Source organism: Lasioglossum baleicum, unplaced genomic scaffold (assembly GCF_051020765.1).
Source record: "Lasioglossum baleicum unplaced genomic scaffold, iyLasBale1 scaffold1294, whole genome shotgun sequence".
Lineage (NCBI taxonomy): Eukaryota > Metazoa > Arthropoda > Insecta > Hymenoptera > Halictidae > Lasioglossum > Lasioglossum baleicum.
Window position 1 is genome coordinate 1 of NW_027470353.1, and position 21,770 is coordinate 21,770.

At 46.1% G+C, this 21,770-nt stretch overlaps 3 protein-coding genes across 3 annotated transcripts; 1 reads left to right on the plus strand and 2 right to left on the minus strand.

Annotated features, from left to right (window-relative positions):
- Positions 1 to 200: 200 nt before the first annotated feature.
- LOC143220621 (uncharacterized) lies at positions 201 to 1,655 on the minus strand. The gene is made up of 6 exons (XM_076446240.1): positions 1,617 to 1,655; positions 1,204 to 1,238; positions 978 to 1,089; positions 835 to 904; positions 581 to 745; positions 201 to 271 (listed from the first exon to the last, which is right to left on the minus strand). Exons 1-6 carry the CDS (start codon positions 1,653 to 1,655, stop codon positions 201 to 203), a joined length of 492 nt encoding a protein of 163 aa, XP_076302355.1.
- Positions 1,656 to 2,393: 738 nt separating this feature from the next.
- On the plus strand, positions 2,394 to 4,927 carry LOC143220617 (methylcrotonoyl-CoA carboxylase beta chain, mitochondrial-like). Its single transcript, XM_076446236.1, has 9 exons — positions 2,394 to 2,507; positions 2,867 to 3,120; positions 3,201 to 3,472; positions 3,568 to 3,715; positions 3,789 to 4,204; positions 4,268 to 4,402; positions 4,465 to 4,601; positions 4,657 to 4,742; positions 4,810 to 4,927. Exons 1-9 carry the CDS (start codon positions 2,394 to 2,396, stop codon positions 4,925 to 4,927), a joined length of 1,680 nt encoding a protein of 559 aa, XP_076302351.1.
- A 985-nt stretch (positions 4,928 to 5,912) lies between these two features.
- On the minus strand, positions 5,913 to 21,666 carry LOC143220618 (uncharacterized). Its single transcript, XM_076446237.1, has 8 exons — positions 21,541 to 21,666; positions 10,182 to 10,329; positions 9,943 to 10,052; positions 9,327 to 9,502; positions 6,697 to 6,927; positions 6,475 to 6,622; positions 6,225 to 6,369; positions 5,913 to 6,157 (listed from the first exon to the last, which is right to left on the minus strand). The coding sequence occupies exons 1-8, from the start codon at positions 21,664 to 21,666 to the stop codon at positions 5,913 to 5,915; spliced, it is 1,329 nt and encodes a 442-aa protein (XP_076302352.1).
- Positions 21,667 to 21,770: the final 104 nt, after the last annotated feature.

Below are 21,770 nucleotides of genomic sequence, written 5' to 3' on the forward strand. Positions count from 1 at the left end.
TTTCTATATTTACATAAAATTAAGACGTTATTTTGCATTGAACGGTGTCGTTGTTAGAAATGCTACAACACATGAACGAAATAGATTTTAACGTCGTGATTATACATGCGCGTATTTCTTACGAGTTATTACGAGAGATATGACAATAATATCGCGTGATTTTCGTCGTATCGAAAAGTTTGAAAAATCCTATCGTGTTATTAAACTCCAGTAAAATCGGAATTTTGAGGAATCGGATGAGATATGTCCTCGTAATCCTGTCGACCAAAGCCTAAAATAGAAAAACGTTCATAAACGCTTGTCCCCATCCCCGTTAAATTATAATCCACATGTATACAAAACGGCAATACAGCACGATTGGCGATGCAACATAATTTACATAATTTACATAATTTGCATAATTTGCATAATTTGCAACGACTACAAATAAAACGCATATTTCACAAATTATCTCTACCGTTGTAAATAACTTAAGATATAATCTATGCGGCTTGAAAAGATAATCATGCACCTACTTAAAGCTCAAAATTGGAGAAGCAACGCGGGTCTACGAAACATCTATATCCAATGTATTACTGACCCATTGCAGAACTCGTAGTAAACATTGCGGCTAAACTTCCACCTCTTGCTTGGCCTATTCTTAAAAGATATATGCTCGTGACGATGCGAGCAATCATGTTTATGATCATAATTGCTGCGCTAAACTTCTCAGATGTAAATGCATACGACATATACGTATGTACATCTGTATAAGGAAGTCGATTAACAAGATAATTTAAGCGTCGGGTGTTATTTGAAATAATTTAAAATGAATAGTAAGCGACGCCAACTTACAGTTTGTTGGAAAGTAGACTGCTAATGTTACTATGTCAAGAAGTATGGAAAGCACATTTATAAAAAGTGCCTAAAATAGATAATTCCGTTACACACACCGATCAAATGATTTATATAGCACGTATCAACAGCTAAATGCTTACAAATTGCAGAGGTTCGTCTGATTCGATATTGTGAATAGCCCACAATAGACAGACGAAGAAAAGCAAATTATAAAACATTACAGATTTAGGGCACCAAAATCCCTGAATGCTCCTAAAATTTCATGTTTTAACTATACGGTATAAAACGGACAGTCTGTATCTCATAGGGTATCATAATACTTTCTAACGATAGATTAGTATACGGTAAACAAAAGTTTATCCTTACCATGTTACTAGGACTAAATGAATTGCAAATATCACCTGAAAAAATCCGACAAAATCATAAAAAATGATCTCGAAATGCAAAATAATTAAGTTTCTAACCAACAAATTCTCAAAGATATAATACGCGGTATTGCAGAAACCAGTTGGACAATACGAGAAACTTGTCAAACGAGTTTTAGAATCGTTTCATTACCGTGCCCTTACATAACCGTATTTGATTCTTCGAGAAACATGCATTGTCAAAAGAACTACGTAAAAGCCTTCGCGAAATTATAATTAAAATTTTAGTGGATTAACTGACATCTATTACCACGTGTTACGATATGTATACCATAAAGAAAGAAGCAACGATTCCATAGTGGAACTTGTAAAAAAAAGTGAGAAAACTGACAATAACAACGAAACGATATTTACCTTTAAGGGGTAGTGAGATATACTGGATATGTTCGGCATTTTTAAGCTTTAAAATTTTCCTCTGACTCGATCTGAAACTGTTTCAAATTCTTTCCTTCTACCACGATTATTGCCAGCTACTCGTTAATCAGGACACGTCTTATTCACAATTTATCGTCTTATCAAACTTTCGCTATCTTCTAAACATCCCATCGACATAACGCAAAACGAATATTACGTACTGTGTTGCGACGCACTATAGTGCGACATCCATAGTGACACCTACCGAAACTATGCGACCGAAGCGCCATCTCTCAAACAATACGCCAACGAATCATCTGAGTTTAACAATTAAAATTTATCTAAATATTTATTTCGTTCCGATTTACATAACAACCGCGAAAAACAGATAAGTAAAGTATAGTTTTAGCAATTAATCAGCAAAACGAGGGTATCTGTATCTTTCAATTAAATGGAAAACACGTACAAAAATTCAATATTTACGTATATTTTTTGTTCCAACAAATATTCGTTGATCCTACACGATCTAGACATGACAAAAAATTGACCTGTCTCTACGATTCTATTGTGAGTTTCTGTTGTAACACTGCCGCGTACGAAAACATCAGCTGTTGAACTGTGAATAACTTCATTGAGATGGCAGTGTGACTGGCTCCACGAAATAAGGGAATCGCATTGTTGTAGCTGTCGTAATACACGTGTGTAAAGTGTAGTCAAACGTATGTGTATAATACAGAACGGTATATAAAAGTGGACAGTTGAAAAGATTGGTAAAAAATGCTGAGAAAAGGAATGCTTTATGTGAGAAATATACGCCATGCTGCGAGAAAGATTCACGACGAAGCTACTGTTATTGGTAGTGCACAAGAAACCAAATCGACGGAATACCAGGTTAGAACGATAATAAACACGCATTTCATTCATAAACGAACCACTTGAAAATTAATTCGTCGGGACAACTGTTCGATCTATGTTACTTTGCTGTACATAATAGGATACGAAGCGTGTTGTAATATTTCTGGCGCAACGTCATCTTTTATCACAAGACCACGATAAATTGAAATTGTTTATTTGAATCCCCCAGTCGTGGCGTTCGATCGTGAATGGGTTACGCCATAAACTGGCGCGCATTTCAAATCTCACGAGCATTGCGCATGCCATTTTCCATTGAAATTTCGAATAACGCAAAGAACGTGCAGAATAATCGACATTGTTAGAAACGAATTAACGCGATGTAAAAACATTTCTAGGAAAATTACATCGAGATGAAGCGTTTGGTAGACACGTTAAAGAAAACAGTGGAGAAAATCGTAGAGGGTGGGGGTCACAAAGCGAAAGAAAGGCACGTGAAAAAGGGAAAATTATTACCGCGAGAACGAATTAACACGCTTCTTGATCCGACATCACCTTTTCTCGAATTTTCTCAATTAGCTGGCTATAAAATGTACGATCAGGACGAAGTACCGGCTGGTGGAATAATTACCGGCATCGGTAGGATAGAAGGGTAAGTAACAGAGGGTAAGTTTGCAATTGAAAATTGGAAAAATATACATAAATAAAGATAAAGATTCTGCAACGAATTAGAACGGAATGCGTAATAGTTGCGAATGATGCAACTGTAAAGGGTGGTACATATTACCCGATCACTGTAAAAAAGCACTTAAGAGCGCAAGAAATCGCGGAAGAAAATCGTTTACCCTGTATATATTTAGTGGACAGCGGTGGTGCAAATTTGCCGAGACAAGCCGAGGTATTTCCAGATAAAATGCATTTCGGCAGATCTTTCTATAACCAAGCGAATATGAGCGCTAAAGGAATCGCGCAGATAGCAGTGGTTATGGGAAGTTGTACGGCAGGTTCGATTATAATCCTCGTAATTCGCGTAACTCGTTCTATTCGAGTCTCTTACCGATAACAATGATTTATTAAGACGTTTAATTAATTTACACAGGAGGTGCGTACGTGCCAGCGATGGCGGATGAGAATGTGATCGTTGGGAATCAAGGGACCGTGTTCCTGGCTGGTCCGCCCTTGGTGAAAGCTTCTACGGGCGAAGACGTTACCGCGGAGGAATTGGGTGGCGCGACGCTTCATTGTCGGTAATTAACAAGTACGTTTTAACGTAGTTACTTTCCTCTTTTCACCGTCGACATCGCAGGCTTGGATTTTCAGAACTTCCGGAGTGATCGATCATTACGCGCTGGACGACGCTCACGCGTTATACTTGACCCGGCAGATCGTGAAGGATTTAAACAGGCAAAGACCGATGCACGTGAACCTGCGTAAACCGATAACCATACCGGAGCACGCGGTCGATGAAATTTACGGCATAGTCGGGATAAATTTGAAGCGTTCCTACGACGTGAGAGAAGTGATCGCGAGGATCGTGGACGGATCGAAATTTCGCGAGTTCAAAGCACAATACGGTGAAACGTTGGTTACTGGATTCGCGAATATTTACGGTTACCCCGTGGGAATAGTCGCGAATAATGGCGTGTTATTTTCGCAGAGCGCGCTAAAAGGTGCACACTTCGTGCAGCTCTGCGCTCAGAGAAAGATACCGCTTATTTTCTTGCAGAATATCACAGGTTCGTATCTCTCATTGAATAAAATTGCAGCGTTCCCACGGCTAATGCGTCTGGCCATTGTAGGATTTATGGTGGGCAAAGATGCAGAAGCGGAGGGTATTGCTAAAAATGGTGCTAAAATGGTGAACGCGGTGGCCTGCGCTCGGGTACCTAAAATTACGGTGGTAATTGGAGGCTCGTACGGGGCAGGAAATTACGGTACCATACGCTTAATAAACGACTGTTCGAACTCACGCTCAGTTTGATTAATTTTGAGACAGGTATGTGCGGTCGCTCTTATTCCCCGAGATTTCTCTATTCCTGGCCGAACGCCAAGGTATCCGTGATGGGTGGAGAACAAGCTGCCGGCGTAATGATCCAAATTACTAAGCAGCAACGCGCGCGTGATGGCAAACAGGTACCGTATGACTCTTTTCCCTCTAACCGGTAGTTAATCTCGCGAATTTCGACAGTGGACAGCCGAGGAGGAGGAAAACGTGAAAAGATCGATCATGGAGAAATTCGAAGAGGAGAGCAGCCCGTACTATTCCAGCGCTAGGTGAGTTTACACGTCGTTACACTTAGCAGGCGCTAAGGATGAATCATACGAATAAATTGTCTTTTAGACTTTGGGACGATGGCGTAATCGATCCTGTAGATACCAGAGTGGTACTAGGTCTTAGCCTATCGGCAGCGTTAAACGCACCTATACCGGAGAGTAAATTTGGAGTTTTCCGAATGTAAAACTGATCTGCAGTCGCGAAAGTACAGCTCGATGCTCGTAGATCCTTTGTAGAGTCTTTGATATTATCTCACGCCAAAGCTTTATATATTTTTATACAGAATCTGCATGTATATATTCGAGATTATTAAACATTCCAAGTTTCTAGGTGTTTCGTATGTTTCTACACGTATCTTTATTAGCCTTTTCTCGCCTTTCTTTTACGCGACTATAAAATAGGGACGCTTCACGGATGCGAAATAACGAGCACGCGTATACGCGTGTTTCCTCTCGCTTTATTAAGAGTTATTTTACACTTGCGCGTTCCGTTATAATTGTATTGAGATTATAGCAGCAATTAATTACCTCATAATTGTCTAAGTTGCTTAAGTCACATCACGTTGTTACACCTCGTCGCACGACTAGGTCTCTTCGGTATTCTCCGCTCGCAAAGGCCAATTTTCTTCTGGCAGTATAGCGGCTGTATTATTATGCGGTTATTCGCGAGGGTACAGCTGGGAAACGTATTAAGTAATGCGGATTACGAAAACAGAAGAGACAAGTGAAAATTTGGCGGTCGCAGAGCGGAGAAATTTCTTGAGCAGATCCTAAGTTAATCCGGAATCGAAGCTTTGCAGTTAATCTTCCTATACAGTAAAACTCTCCCCCTGTTATCTTTCGAACGGTCGATTATATTTCTAAGACTTAACACGACCGCAATCTTTCTATTAACACTGTACGGAACATCGGTCCGAAATGCTAGGAGTCTCGGAGAGCGTTGACCGAAAATGACGTTCGATTGTTAATTTGATTCGATATCACACAAAGTAGATGCACGATCAATCTTTTTCCTACGCAGGAAGGAAAAGAATTATACTAATATCCGGCTAGAAATTCGATCGGTCCTTCTTCGCAGCGTACTCGAATCCCGCGCCGGTTCTCGAGCTGCTTTCTATTTACAGTCAGCGATTGTCGTCCATCGGTTTTACGGATCGTTCCCTTGGAATCTTACAAAAATTTGCACAGGCAAAGAAGAACAAGGATAAAAGGTAAGACCGCTATTCTACACGACGAGCCGTTTATCTCCGTTTCGGTAACCTTATACTTGAACTGTTCTTTAACTTCTTGCGCTATGAAAGCCCTCTCCTCTGTCCTGATCGTTGTCGGAGCAGATTGCTCTCTCACTTCTTCGGCTATCACCGCTCTAGCCTTTGTCCTGTTCTTTCCTCTTCTGATGTATAATTCGGACAACGCTATCGAGCACAGAATTTCGATTAAACGCCAGTAAAACTGGAGGAAAACGTACAGCGGATCATTTACCTTTGTCCACTACCGCGTCCTCTTCGAAATCGACTTTGATCAGAGCGGACATGGTAACCTCGAAGATTTTATTCTTATCGGTATTCGAGACATCGATTGCTCTCCTTTTCCTTCCGAATCCAATTTGGCCGTTGCTACACTCGATCTGAAGCATTTCGTTAATGAACAAGTAGTGTCTAAGCTGAGAGTAAAACGTTAACGCAACGATCCGAATAGAATAAGCTTTTAATAATGGGAAAAATCAACCTACCCCTTGGCACTTGTCCAAGCAAACGTTAACGGTGCCGCGAAATTGAACGTACGTACTTTCCGGGAATTTGAATGCTCGAAATTTCGCCGTCAAAAAGTCGCCGTCCACCGTGTTGAAATTCTCGAAGAGATATGGATCCACGGAGCAGCTGACGATGGGAAAGAAAACGACGTGAAACATTCTGGCTGAAGGATATAGACGAATTATAAAGAATTGGCTTACCCGTTGATAATAATAGTTTCTTCCTGCGACTTAGTGTCTGTGACTAACATATAGGTAACCAAGAGTCCGTAAACGGGCGCGGAACCATTGTCCAGGAAGATCTCCATCTGCAAAGGTGTACCTGGGCTAACGTTGAGCTCTCCGGTAACGAGATTACCACCTTGTCTGACGCCGACTCCCAATATCGGTACCGGTGCCGACTCGGAAATCTCTCCCCTGATGTCGATCACACTGGTACAGGAAGCAAGAGATGCGTATTAGAATTTTTGCCGGGAAAGAAACGTTGTTTCTGGTCGAATCATAAAATGGCTGTTAGAAGTAACACGCGGCCATCTGGCGAATGGAACTTATCGAACCCGAGGAAGATGCGATTGAATGTAATTTCCGGGCAAAAACTACGAACAAACATCACCTTATAACGTCGAATCGCGAGATTACGATGATCTATACGATTCAGCGGTCAGCCGGGGTAAAATTAAGCCGGGCGCGAGTCGCTGAAAGAGTGGCAAGAAGATGGAAAATAGACGCGAATGAATCGCGCCTGCGACCTAGGCTACTTTCGACAGTCATCGACCTGAATCGCGTTTCTTCTTCTGCCGATTCATCCGTCATTTCCGCGAAACCGTATGCCTCGCGACGTACCAACGGCACAGGCTTCAAACGGTACCGGAGACAGAGGATGATGACGAAGCCGGAAAGAGCCGAGGCTGCGGTAAACTTTTCGTTTGGACAACGCGAGTTGTCGATTGGCTTTTTGCCGTTCGCATCTGTTATCTTCCGTGAATCGAATAGGCGCGCAAATGGACGACGATCGGAGACTATCCGAGGAATTTTCAGTTGTTCAATCATCCCCCGATAGTCGGCTGATGCGCGCACAGTGATCCCTAATCGCGATGGACGCATCCAATCGAGCAAGCGTGCAATTCCATCGACTTCGTGGAAGCAGAAACAGTTATCAAGATCGAGAAAGAATTTTCCCGTAGTGCGTAGCTCGACCTCGAGGATCGGCCACGGCAGATACCGCGTGATAATTCAACAATAAAGATTTTACGGCTTCCTGGTTGAGAGGCGACACATCCACGATCCGAAGAATCCGCGCAACAACCATGGCAAAGCACGATCGATTAGTGCCAATAAATTAGTGCCGCGAAGCAGCAACGAGACAAAAATTCCACCTGTGTACGCGCGGTTAGCGTCGAGAAACTCCTGAGAGTGTGTACTCGGGAAGAATGTCGCCTTGCGAAGTGACTTTCATCCGCGGGAAGTAGCAAGAGGATCTCTCTGACAGCAATCGTCTCGCTCTTGCCTGCTAAAATTGCGTTACGACTTTTCTCTCCGTCGTCTACGTGACCGACTGCTGCGTTTCGTAAACCATAATCAATGAAACATCGTTCGGATTGTCTTGGGGACAAATCGGGAAAAACGAAAGCGGCAAAGGAGGGAAAATACGAGGTGGAGAGATGCACGGGTATAAGATTTATTCAAACGAGGTTTTAACAGGCCGTTTAGAAACGAAACGTCCAGGCCGCTTCGAAGGGGTCGTTAGTGTCTGTTAAGCAACATTTCCATGTCCCGGGGAAAGAAAAAGATCTCCGCGGACGGTGGTGCGCCAGTTGGAAGGTCTTGCCGGGGAATATGCGGGAAATACGAACGAGTGGCAAAGTGAGTCTTATCGATGGAACGGGAAAAGGAAGAGAGATTCTGTGACGCGATGTATACGAGGCTAAAATTACATTTCAGGTTTTCCAGCACCTGCGCGTACAGGCTGGAAGAATAAATGGAACGTGGAATCATGAATCAATCCCGTGGCCACGACAAATCTTCATCTTCGTTTAGCTCGTTCATTCAAATTAGAAAGCAACGAATGCTGGAATTTTCTTCCCTCCCGTGACGCTCTGGCCTTCTTATTCTCGCACCGTTACCATTTTCTATACAATCCGAGCTTCCTCCTGCCTCGTAATTGCTTCGAGATTAAATATCTTATTGAATGGACTGCTCGAAAAAGAGTATAATCTCGATCCGAACGAACCTCGTTTCTCCTCGATCGCGGCAACCGACCATTCCAAACGCTTTGCGGTAAAACGCGGATAATTACCACTGGGTCAACGCGCTTTGCTTTATTCCCCGCCTAAATCTAGAATCAACCTTCCCTCCTTTAATTAAACAGTTTTGCCACCTGTCTGTGCTAATCGCTAGCCACGATACTAGATCTTATTTCGCTGCAGCCTCAGCCTCGGAAACTTTAAACCGTTGAAATCGGCGAAGAGCGAAATGCCTGGTACAACGACGAGTCATAGACGGAGGAAAGTCTGCGAGATAATTTTAGCTGTTACTTGGTCGAGCTGTCCCGAGTCTATTAGACGATCCTGTCCTTGATGAGAATGCGCAACTGCTGCGCGTGCAGGATCGCTTAGGCGCGTTCAACAGCTGTTAGAATCGTGTTCGAATCGGTTTATAACTAGCGTCAGATAACGCAACGGTTCTTGTCTACGAGCCTACGAGTCAAAATCCAAACGTACGAGCCGAAAATATAAATAAACGCGTAAATAAATCTGGAAGCGAAGAGCAAACGCAAGGGATCTGGAATAAATAGCGGAGAAACTGAATATTAAGGTAAAAGATGAACTCACTCGGGTTCCTGGAAACCTGCTGGAAGAACGCTGCGTCGAACCGCGGTGTGATTGGCTGCGATCGAGATTCCAGGTTTCACAACGACTTCGGTGATAACACACTTTACGGTGAACGTGTGCTTGCTGGAATCCGCGGGCTCCTCCACTATTATCCGATGAAAGTACACCTTCTGACCCTGTATATCATTATACGACTGTAATTTCGCTACAATCCATGGCATCCTCGATCGAAACAATGAAACGAGTAGTAACAATTTATCGCTGCTCGTGCACGAATCGATACGTCCGTTCGAACGTTCATCGCGGGAAGATCGATTTTATTTCACCGAATAAACTTCCATCCAATCACGGTTTTATTCCAAATAGTTTGCGAATGCTAATGCTAAATCGGCCGCATGCACGCGTTTTTCCCTTCCATCGCGGTAGCCGGATACGGATTAATAGATTTTCTTCTTTCGCTTAGATAGAGAACTTATGCCGCTAGAACGGCTGAGAAACTGCTGAGAAACGGCTGAAAAACTTGCCAGCGCCGGGGTCAAGGAAAACAACGTTCGATCCGAATTGTTGGAGAGTCGTGGTTTTATCGGTTATCAGACGACTCGTAATTATGCCTTACCGTAACTTTGTTAACGACTCTGGTGATACCACATCGCAACATGTCCTGTTCCAACAGCGGTAATCGGAACGTGGCGACGCCGTTGCTAAGCCGGGGTTTGCAGGCTTCGTCTGTAAAAGAAGATACGTTTCAGCGTGTAAAATACGCGCGTACCTCTGCTTCCCGAGTCTATATTTCACAGCGGCGTCCGCAACGCGAGCCTCCGCACGGGCAGTAACACCAAACGAATCGACCTTTACCTGGAAAGTCCTTCATCTGTTGTAGATATATCCTCGCCTGCGGACTACTCCTCGCGATGTCAACCTCCATCCACTGCTCGGAACATCTCACTTTGCTCTGGACTGAAACGAAAAGACGAGGAAAAAATGGTAGCCTCCGCCGTGGTAGCTCTGTCCGTAGAAAGGTCGCACGTTCGTTGCTCTCGTACCCGTCCGTGATCGTTTTCGCGAAACAGAGAAGAACACGGGACACGTCTATGTAGCGCGATATCGGTCGAGAGTCGATTAGAGGTGTTTCGGAAGAACGGAAGACAAGGTTACACAAAGGGAGGCAGACAGAATCCCGGGGAACGGCGAGCGCGAGGAAAAAGAAGAAGAGAAGTACAAGTACGACGTAGCCGCAAACTAACTTGCAGTATACCACGGTAATTGCCCCATAAAGTCGTAAACGTCTCGACCTTGAAAAGCGAGCAGCTCGACATGATGCGCCGGAGAAACCCGGGCTGATCTACGTCCCCCTAGGTTCGACCCTGTTTATTCGCGGAACTCCGCGATAGATACTTTCACCGTTTGCGAGCAACGTCCGCGTGATCCACACCGAAACCCTCGGTTCGCGTTATCGCGATACGAGGATGCTCCCTCCGACTGTGAAAAACAAGAAACTTTCGAAGAAATAGCCTCCTGCTTCGTTTCCTACCCGGATGGATAATTGAATTTTCACTCGTAAATCTCGAACCGAGGTATAAACGCGATCCAACTTTGCGCGCCTATGATCGATGGCTAATTCGATCGCCATTGATGCAACGATTCGCCATCGTTAAACCATCGTGGATAACTGGATTCGACTGTGGCAAATTTGCGAAAGACTGACGGTGGCAACTGTGATGGAAAGAAAAATCGAATAGCCACAGATCGACGAGTCGTGCTAAACGATTTAATCCAACGATCCAAGTGGATGTCGTATGATAGGTAATTTCTGCGTTGGTCTCGAGAACAATCACGGTGTGTTTACGGGGCGGCACGGTTGCACGCAGTTCCTAGCGAGTTACGCGGCTGGAGTAATAATTCACGGTGAAGGATCATCGTCACGCGGGCTACGCGTCGTTAAAGAACATGGCATACCATCCGTGCGACAGAGGACCGAAGTCGAGAAAGTTTCACGGAGAAGCTGACTCCGTTGCAAACGAGAAATCCAACGAATCGAGATGGCTCGATAACGCACCGGTCACGGATCCGCGACATTCGTTTACGAACGGAAAGAACGACTCGTCTCCGTGATCCAGATACATTTCCCTCGGGAGATTTGCCAAGGTTCCGCCGTTTTCTCGGCGCAAAGAAACTTTCCCGCTGGTCGCTCGTGTCTTGTCTCTTCGTGACAAGCCTGAACGATGAAACGTCTCATCCGGACAGCTCATGTGTCTCCGTGCTTGTTCATCGTTTCCGTCTGTCCATCGAGCCGCGATTAACGCGCAAATTACGCGACTGCACACTGTGTCACTTTCAAATAGCCCGAGGGTTGGCGGTCTTTTCCATTAGCGAGTTTAAAGTGCTTCCCCAGGCGGCGCAACCACCTGTACGATCCTCCAGCCATCCTCTCTCCGCAAAGGTCCCTGACCTTAACGCTCCTTCTTCTATCCTTCTGTCTTCTTCCACCTCTTTCCCCTTTTTTTCATTTTCCACGTCCGCTACGTTTTGCTACAACCGCCGCAGCCTCTTTTACTCTCCTCCTCCTCGATAGTAAGCTCGTTTCTTCTTCATCTTCCTTCTCTTCCTCTTCTTTTCTTCTTCTTCTTCTTCCTCTCTTCTTTGCGTTTTGATCAGCGGCGTTCTCCTAACGTCGCGGTCACTGCCAGAGATCCTGCACCTCCCATTTCTTCTTCTTCTTTACCCCCTTTCTTCTCGGTGTTCCTCGCGATGTCATTTATTTAGCCCGTTGTCAGACAGGCGGAGGACTTCCTGTTTCGGTTTTTCCACCTTGTCGACGGCCTTTTTTTTCCAGCATCCTCCGGTTCGGACACTCGGCCCATTGTCTCGGTAATTTATGCCGCCGATAGGGATCCGCTTTCATTACCGGGGTAATCGTTTCGTCCGAATGCTGCCGGTTCTTCGTTCCGCGAACGATTCTCGACGCCGCGGCAGAGAGACTATACGTGACCCTTGTACCTTTCTTCTTTATTATTCTCGCCGAGTTTCCGATCCCTTCCTCTACTCTTTACCGTCATTAAATCCGAGAAGCACGCATCACCCCGCTCTCTGAGAATTCCCTTCTTCTCTGCCCTTCTCCTTTTAACGCTTCCCCTCCTCCGCCCCTCTCGCTCATGCGCTTCGTCCTCGCGAGATTAAGATCTCAGGAAGTTTACGAAGAAGTCGAAGCTGACCTTTACCCTCCCACGGTTTTCCCACCCTGCCACCTTTCTGCGCTCCTTCGCTGGCCTTTCTCGTTAATTGCTTCCCACTTTTTCCTCCTTCCGATATCACTTTCTTATCTCTTTGCGATTACATCTACCCACCCGGCACGCTTGCATTTCTAATTTTTAACTCGCTTTTCCCAATTCTTATCGGATTGTCTTTCACCCGCTTTCTTTCTCCGTTTATCTGTGTTTTTAGTTCACGTCATCGTCGATACGATACGGTTTAAAAGCTTTCTCAAATGAGAATTATTTCTGGAATCGTTTCTATTCCTGGTACAAATTCGAGAAAGAAAACGAACGATCGGTTTCACTGTCGATGATAAATCTAACCTATGCGTTAAATATTCGCGCAGTAATGCCTTATGAACGGTTTCCTTCTGTTCCGGTTTCTATCTCTCTTCTTTGCATCTCGGTACTACGCCCTTTCTTCGACTGTTCCATAAGGTTGCCGGGAAACGAGGAGGAATCCGTGTAAATTACGACAACGTACGACCGTCGGGATTACGATAATTTCAGACCATTACCGATCTCGGTGTTCAGACAAGAACGAACGCGCATAATTACCCGTCATCGCGCCGTAATACGCTCGGCGCTCAACGGATTACGATGCTCAAGGATCAGGGACAATTATATCGAGAGAGAAAATCAGCGACAATGTTTAATTTATATCTCGTTAATTCGTTATTCTCCGATTTTCTTCTATTCGAGTAACGAAGAATAAAGAAAGTTTTCCAACGCGTTTAACAAAGTTCTCGAAATGTTTCTCTTTACAACGATTCAGGATTCGCTGAGATTTCCGTGAAAGACGTTTCAGATGCGTATTTCTCGACAGCGAACGGTGTGAGCGACCTCATTTTCCATCTAGGGAAAGAAGAGTGACGCGAAAGGGTGGAAATCCGGTATGACGCGATTAGCATTCGTATTCCGTTGTCTGTACACCCATACCTTGTTAACTGTACAATAACCACGAGCGGAGAAGAGCAGACAACGAAGCAGGTACTTGGAAATTTCTCCGGCTAACGATTAAATGGCAGCAAAGAATGGATCAGATCGAACAGGATACACGTTCCTCGGTATATCCTCCTGCACGTTAATTTCCGGTCGTGCATGATTCACGCGCACCGTGACATATTACAACGGCAACCTTGTAGTCTAATTTTATCGCTTACTCGAGATGAACGACGTTCAGCAACCTTGCTGGAACATCCACGATGGTTTGTCGAAAAACATTTTTGAGAAACTGCCCGTTAACACTATGCCGTCCGCACGTCTATTCTAGCTTTTTTCGTGTCGCACCGGTAGAACTGACTTACATCATTTCGTTTTTCACCGGCGGTTTTTCGAGGTTTTTGTTTACTAATATTATCGTTAGTTCCCATGTCTCAATCCTGTCCTTCCATTTTCTCGAAATTCTGAGAGGTAAATAAGTAGAAGATTTTTTCTAATCACTGATACTTAATCGATAGTTTTCGCATGGCACCAATGTGGAACCACCGAACGTCATAGTGTTAACTCACCATCGGATGGATATAGTCCGCGTTAGGAATTCGACTAGGGGTTAATAAGACGTAGCGTATACCAACTTCGGTAACACCATAGAGAATCGAAGTCAAGGGAACTGGTTTTAAACCATCAACGAGCTTCCGAGAGTACCTATTAACAGCTAGATGTTGCACCGCGTCTCACTCCAGACGATTATTCTTTAATAACGATTCTAAGGGTACGCGCAGATATAATATTCGTCGATTTTGGAAGCTCATTGGTATTTTTAACGCACAACGATCGCTAGAAGTACCGAGTCGACTAATCCTTTTAATATCAAGGAAATAATTAATAAATCAACGAAAATCGTTCCATTTTTTACATTCCACGTGCCTTAGGCCTCGCAGCTTCGACGAATATCGTTATAACGCATGGAATAACGCTACGCGATATTATACTTTTCAGATGTAGAGCGACTAGCGTAAGAAACGGATTAGAATTTGCAGTTACAGACGTTCTAGCGAGACTGAGCAATGAGTTTCGTTTCGCCGATGAGAAATTGGCCACGAAATCAATCGGCAACCTCGAGATCTGCATCGCACCGGAATAATGACAATAGTTATCGCTTCTATCGTTATTGGTTGGAAAGGTAGACAGTCGGCAGGGATTCAGCAGCCTGCGTGGGCTCGCAGGGTAATCGGGAAATCGGTTTTGGAGACAACGCGTTGCTCGAAAAGCGATCGTCGGGATTGCGAGCGAGTTCGATATCGCGAGACAAAAGATACTATTTCTAAGATCGAGATTCCTTCGAGCTTCCAACGACTTCCGCTTGCAAGCAGAGTGCATTGCTCGTAAATCGATACGCTTTCGAAGTTACAGTTATAACACGCTGCTGGTGGTAGGCGAGTTTCGAGCGTTGAATTTTACCAGGCAACACATCATCTCTCGCCGAAGCTGTGTCAGCTGGAATGTCGAAACGAACCAGTGTCGCGAATCGAACCGCGTGAAAAGGAGATAACGCTTGTAAACTCGTTACGAGACAAGCTATATATCTCGGACGGTTAATTAAGAACGCGCGATATTAATTGGGAGAATTTGGAAGGAGCTCGTCCACTCGAAACGACGCTTCGGCGACCCTCGTTACCGCGCAGGTTAATTAAACGAACGCCTACGTTTTCCTAGTTATGCAAATAAATTCGCCACTCGCGTTCCAGCAACCGCGCAGCCTCGCTAATTCAAACGTCACCTCTGTGTACATAATTCAATTACTCCGGATTGTCGTTGGCCGATCTCCTGCAGGCGCCACCGCCAGTTATTTTCCCCTTAACAATGCAACAGTTGCACGCGTACTGCCAGCTGCGGTGAAAAACACGCGTGCAATTTCTACGCCTGCTTAAGGATTAACCGTTGCGATAGACCACGGGCGACAGTCGCCGTTCTCCTCTTCTTTCCGATTTTTATCATCCACCACGGGATTAGAGTTTGTTTCGACGTTCCGCCGAGAGGATCAGGCAAGTGGAAAGGATAGGATGTTGGCGTGGTTCGCGCGATAGATAAATATCGTAATGGAGGCTGAACGAAAATCAGAGGAGGAATCAATTTAGCTCGGTAGTGGTTGGTTGCTGGAAGGCAGCTAGACGCGGCGAAGAGAAGGCACGGAGCGTTGCAGGACTGCGTAACAGGATCGAAAGTTGGTAATCGATGCGAGGCAGGTTGGCCGCGAGAGTGATAAAAGAGGAGCGGACTCGGTAACGGTGATTTCATTCCGGTTCCTTTGACCACCGCGCGATATACGCCGCGGCCCGATTACAACCGCTGCCAGCGGTAAATCACTGATCATCAGCGATCATTAGTGATCTACGATTCCGTCGATAGGACCGGTGGAAACGCGCGGTTGAAACAACGAGTCCAACGATTCCTATCTCTCTCTCTCTCTCTGCTATCTCCTTCGTATCTTCCCGCGAAATTCCTCGTCCTTTCGAGCCTCGGTACGAGTTACATAACTGAAAATTGCAGACCGGTTTCGAGGATGAACGCGCAATTTCGATACGGCAAAAGCTAAGTGATTTTCCCCTTAATCGTCCGGAGGATGCAAAGAGGTTAAAGAGATTCCGCCTGGAGATTGGTACAAAGTTGCCACGCCAGGCGTTCCGCTGTTTTCAGCCTGGCGTCAAAGGCCCTCGAGAGGCGTCGCTCTTCGCATGTCCGATGCGAAACGTTCTAGAACGAACGTTGGCTACTTTTTCACCGCGATGATCCTAACAAATCGGTGGAAAGGAACTGCCAGTTTACCAGAGAAGTTCTACCTCGGAATTCTGTTTCGAGGTTCGCCGGTGCGCGGTTTCTATCGCCGCTACTGTTCGCCCCTGTCGCGCGTAATCGATTGCGCGGAAGCGATCGATCGTGCGTCGCATACCAACCTCAGCTATCTACCTACGAACGCGAGCAACACGAATCGCAGAAATCCTAGGAATATCGCGTCTCTGGAATACAGACGAGCTCCTCTCTCTCTTTCTCTCTTCGGAACTCTTGGAAAGTTCTTCGAAGCGACGCGAAATGCATCGGTAGATCGGACGAATCGATATACACGTTCGGAGATGGGATTTTTCAGCTCGATTTCCGCGAAGAACGAGGAGAATTCTTCGAGGAAGAAGCGGCTGTTGATTTGCTTTCGCGATTCGAAGAAATAATTGTCCTGCGACGCGAATGCAAATGACATCGGGAGGATCGGTGGATCGTGGGGACGCGGCTAGTCACGAAACCAGAGACACGAGAAGCAAGGTGCATGGCGCGCGTGCGCCCGCGCGCCAAATGCAGGATGAATAATTTATCATGCAGGCGATCCGTGCACAAATTATGCGCGTGGTCGGTGATTACCGTTATGCACATTTTCGGTAATCTCGGGAACGATTAAATCGCCGGTCCACCGGCGGGGCATGGCCGGAGCACCGACTAAACACCGACGGAACACCGACTGAACGCAGGCCGGGCCATTATTTAAACAATTTTACGCCTCGGATCGCTGGTGCATAAAACGTTCACACGCGTCGTTACGTGGCCGTTCGACGTGCATTTTTTTCGGTCCGCATTCTTCCAATCTCTCGTACGCGCTACGTAAAACCGAACTTAACGAGGAACACGCTGATTCTTTTTGCCCCGGCATTCGCGGTATTCTTTCCCCCGAGTCGCGGATTCCTCGATCACCACCGACGCGTAACGGAATTTTATCTCCGAATGCGACCATCGCTTTTTCTTTCCTTTTTTCCCCTTTTTTTTTCTTTTCATTTCTTTTTCCTTTCGTTTGCACGCCCGCGAAAGGGAGAAGAAACGCGATTGGGCGCTTCGATCGAATTCTAGATGGTATCTGGCATGACGCGACTGTAAGTTTCTCCCGCGTAATTGCAACGTTGCAAACTTATTCCGGGGAGAATAACCCTTTGTCATTCAAAGCGACTTCCTCGTACTGTCATCCTCGAGATATCGAATCGGGCTGAAACTATCTCCGGGTGACTTCCGGCACGCTTTATTATCCAGACTTTGTAGTGCTCCCGACCCAAGCACGGAATACATTTTCCAGAGGATACTCGCGTGCTTATCTGATCACGGGATTTAATTGTTTCCGCGAGTTCGTCCTTTCCTAGTTGATTCTCGGACGTCCCCGCCAAGGGAACAGCTCCGCAGTTGGCAAATATCCCTCGAAATTACGTCTCCTCCGTTATTTCTTTCTTCTTTCTTTCCAAACGGGTCTTTCTTCCGTTTTTTTCGTCTCCCTTTTACAGGGAAAAAATAGAAAGTGGGACTTTTTCCCGTGGAATTCCTTTGGACGTTCGGCGTACCGGTTTCGCGCGATCATCCATACCGAAGGAAAACGACCCGCCGTTTCGCGCGTGTTTAATTTATTTTTAATTTCAACCGTGTCGTTACTGCGCCTCGTAACGTGCAATTATTGCCAAGTATAAGTAAACGTTCGCGGCGAAGCGTACGCGAATCAGCGCAGATTTATTACCTTTGATAGCAGAGGCAACGATCATTGGCAGAACAGTGGAATTTTCTGATACACACTTCGTCCAGAGACACGCACGAATGATGCTCGTCTGCAAGCCTATACTCGCGATTCGCTACCGATAACGCCGCTCGCTGGATTGTTCGCGAACGCGTGGCGGTGCATATTCGACACGCTTCTCCGTAGAAAACCACTTTTTCATCCTTACGAATGCGATGCTCGTAAGCCGAACAAGTCCTCGAGCTATCTAATCTCTCTGGACGCTCCTTGGTTTTCTCCGTTCTGTACGCGAATTCTCACCGTTCGAGAACGGCCTCGGTCGACTTTTAATTATCGGCGATGAATTCGAATGGAAGGAACGTTAAATCTTCGCACGTAGCAAACGATACGTTTTCCAATCCGCAAACGCACGATCCTGCGTACAGTAATCGGTTGTAGATCACGCAAACGCGGCACATTAACGACCGTCGGTTACTTCATCGGAATAGATATAAAAGGACGAACGGATAACAGTTTCGTTAACTGGCCTGTGCCGACAGTCAGTTTACGGCGTATGTCGCACCTTTTTATAACCGTTCTCGGTCTCGTATCTGATGAAGAAAATCTTCGCGTGCCTATTTCGTCCCCCCTGTTTTCGCTAATGGATCCGTCCGCAAAGTCCACGCACGCACGGTCCTTTCGCCGGCATTTCCAACATCGTCCCATTAACATTGCCCATTCCGCTCAGCGTTATGGTACTTCCTTTCGGACGCCGCGGTAATTATTACGTTCGTTAGCATTAATTCTTCGTTAATCTCGAATTTCACCGTGAAGTTCGCGTTTCAACCGATCTCACGGGAGAACCTACCCCGTATCATTTATTAATGTTTCCTCGATTGTAATAGCGTTCGTGCGAACCCTCCGCAGTCGTTTGCGCGTCTTAGAAACGGCAAGCCACCGCGATTTCATCGTCCTCGTCTGGCAAGATTTCGTTCCACACGCGTCGAGGATCAATCTCTATCGAACCAGGAAGATCTCCCTCTACGTGGTCGAAAAGTCGCGTTTAAAAGTGCAGTGAAGCCTTCGGAGCAATCAGGTATAAGCAGACGAACGTTCACCCTATAGATCGAAGGATCGATCGCTCGGGGCCACGATTATTTCACAGAAACACCATCTTTGTTAATGAATTACGAATGACTGGCGACTTTTAAGACGCGCGGAACCGTCGAAAAACACGTGGAAATGATTAATGACCGGGCTAGAACGGCGAAGAATCGGCGAAGAAGCGACGAAGAAGCGGCGAAGAACTGCGTGCAACGTTATACTCGAGCGTTCGGCCGATCATTATCAATGGCGAAAACGAGCGGTTGCAAAGGTTAGCGAGCTAGATCGAGCGTCGGTATAATGGGTCAGATGGAAGGGATGGCAATTATTCCGGTGAAACGGCGGTTTCGCCAGGCGAAGAAAAGCGAAGAAAGAGTAGAAGACGAGAAGAGACGAGACGGGCGTGTAGTCGTCGAAAGCCGGTACGAAATAGAAGAAGAACACGGCGATTCGCCGGCCCGATTATACCGTGCTTCTCGAAAATTGCTACTTTATATACGCGTCGCGAGACCAGCTTGGAATTACGTCTCAGATGCGTAAATCCGGTAGGTGGAAATCCTTGAAGCTGAACTACCGAACTCGTCCAACGCGCTTCACCTTTTCGATCACGACGGACAAGCGTAGCGAAATCACCGCTCGATAGTCTGGAGGAAGAGAAAAAAATTGCACGCGAGGAAAGTGGAAGGAGAGACGTAGAAAAAGAAGACGCGAGAGTTATTCGGTGAATAGCATTGCGACATGGAGGAAAGAAGAGGAGGAAAGGTGTTGGTTACGTGTCAATTGTCGCGTAAGGCCGCACCTCGAGCTGGCAAGAAGATATTGCCGGCCTAAAACGGAGGCGAGGTACCGCGAAGCGATTTTTACGGCAAGCCTGTCTCCTCCGAGGAGCTTATACGGCATCGAGAAAGGATGGTCGAACGGGAGGAATTCGCCCGTGGGTGCTCCTGTCTGTCCTTCGTCTCCACACGCACAGGCACGCGTGCCCACGCAGTCACGGTGACACGACACGCGTGCACCGCGAGTGGTTCAACCGGTATCCGCCATATTTGGCTGGAGGAACAACCGCGTGAACTACGGAGATGCAGAGATTCAGCAGAGGAAGAGGTCACCGATGCTATCGGTACCGGGATAAGCCATTTTCACTTGCCACTTCCACCGGAAAAAACTCTCCGATACATCGTGAATTACAACTAATCAGAGAGTCGTAAATTAATCACAGAGAGAGAGAGAGAGAGAATTATGCCTGTAAATTTAAAGACGGTTAAAACCAGCCATGAAACGAGCGAATCGAAAGAACCCCGTTCGTTCCTCGAAACTTGATAATCTTTTTCTCCGTCGATCTCCGGTTTTTTGTTACGATCTCGTAGGCGCTGGTGAAAACTAGGGAATGGTTCTCGCGTAAACGCTCGAATGTGCGGGATCCAGCGTTAAAGAGTATCTTGAAGGCTTTGAAGACGTAACGGCCCGGTTTTAGCTCGGAAAAACTTTCCACGGTGAATAACGTTTACGAGGGAATATCGCAGTCAGCGTGGTACGGAATGTTAAAGCAGCGACCAAGAATGGACGGCACGTTTCTTCCATCAACCGATCACCATTCTCGCACTGCCAACATAAAGGATTTCGTGTCAAAGATCAGCATCCTCCAGCGATCGTTTTTCCCGCGAGAATCGGGGTGCGATAACTGTATAAATTTTTCTCCGATCGGTAAAAATGAACCGCGATCACGGCGAGGATCGACCGAGGCCCAAGATCGATCCAGCTAAGACCCAGTTCCAGCTAGTGGAAAAAGTGGAAAAAGTAGAAAAAGTTGGATCATCCGTCGAACGTTGGTCGATCGAGAGAGGCGTCTAGATGGATCGTGTGGTCGGAAAAAAGTAGATCCGCTAGATCGGCCAGGCCAGACGACGTAATCTCGATTACCGGACCAATTGATCCCGGTGTAATAGCTTTATTCGAAATTCCATTCGCTGGGAAGATCGTTTATCGTTATCGGTCGAAGAAACGAATTATTAATCTAATTTTGATCAGATTCTAATCCCGATAAAAGGTAGCACAGTAGAGAAGGGAGGACGAAGCGATCGATCGGCCGACATCTAGACGTTCTAACGAGATCGTGGATCTCCGATCGAGTTTCCGATCTGGAATCTCCCGGAGAGAAGATCGTTTCGATTTCAAACTGGATGGACGACAACGCCTGGTCGGGACGTTTTCAACGCTCGGCCACTTTTACGATCCTCCCTGCCTTTGTCTTCCCTCCCCTCCTCCGTGGATAATTGTTTTTCCTATTTATTTTATACCCGCTCGTCGACGGTGGTCTGGAGCAAAAATCGATGAAAATCGATTGGACGGTAAATCGGTTTGCTGAAAACCGGAGTGCCAGCCTTTTTAGCCTTTTCTCCGCGCTGTTCGCCGATGTCCAACGTCCGTGCAGATTGGCAACCGGTTTTCCTATGGCCTCTCCCAGCCGATTCCTCACTCCCACTCTCACTCCCACCTTCGATTCCCATTCCAGCAGACTCTCTCGCATTCTCCGCGTCCTCCTCCGCGTCCTCCTCCGCCAGGGACGCCAAGCTATCCCATCTTCTCCCTTTCTTTCCACTCTCTTTATCTCTCCCTCTTTCACCGTTTCCC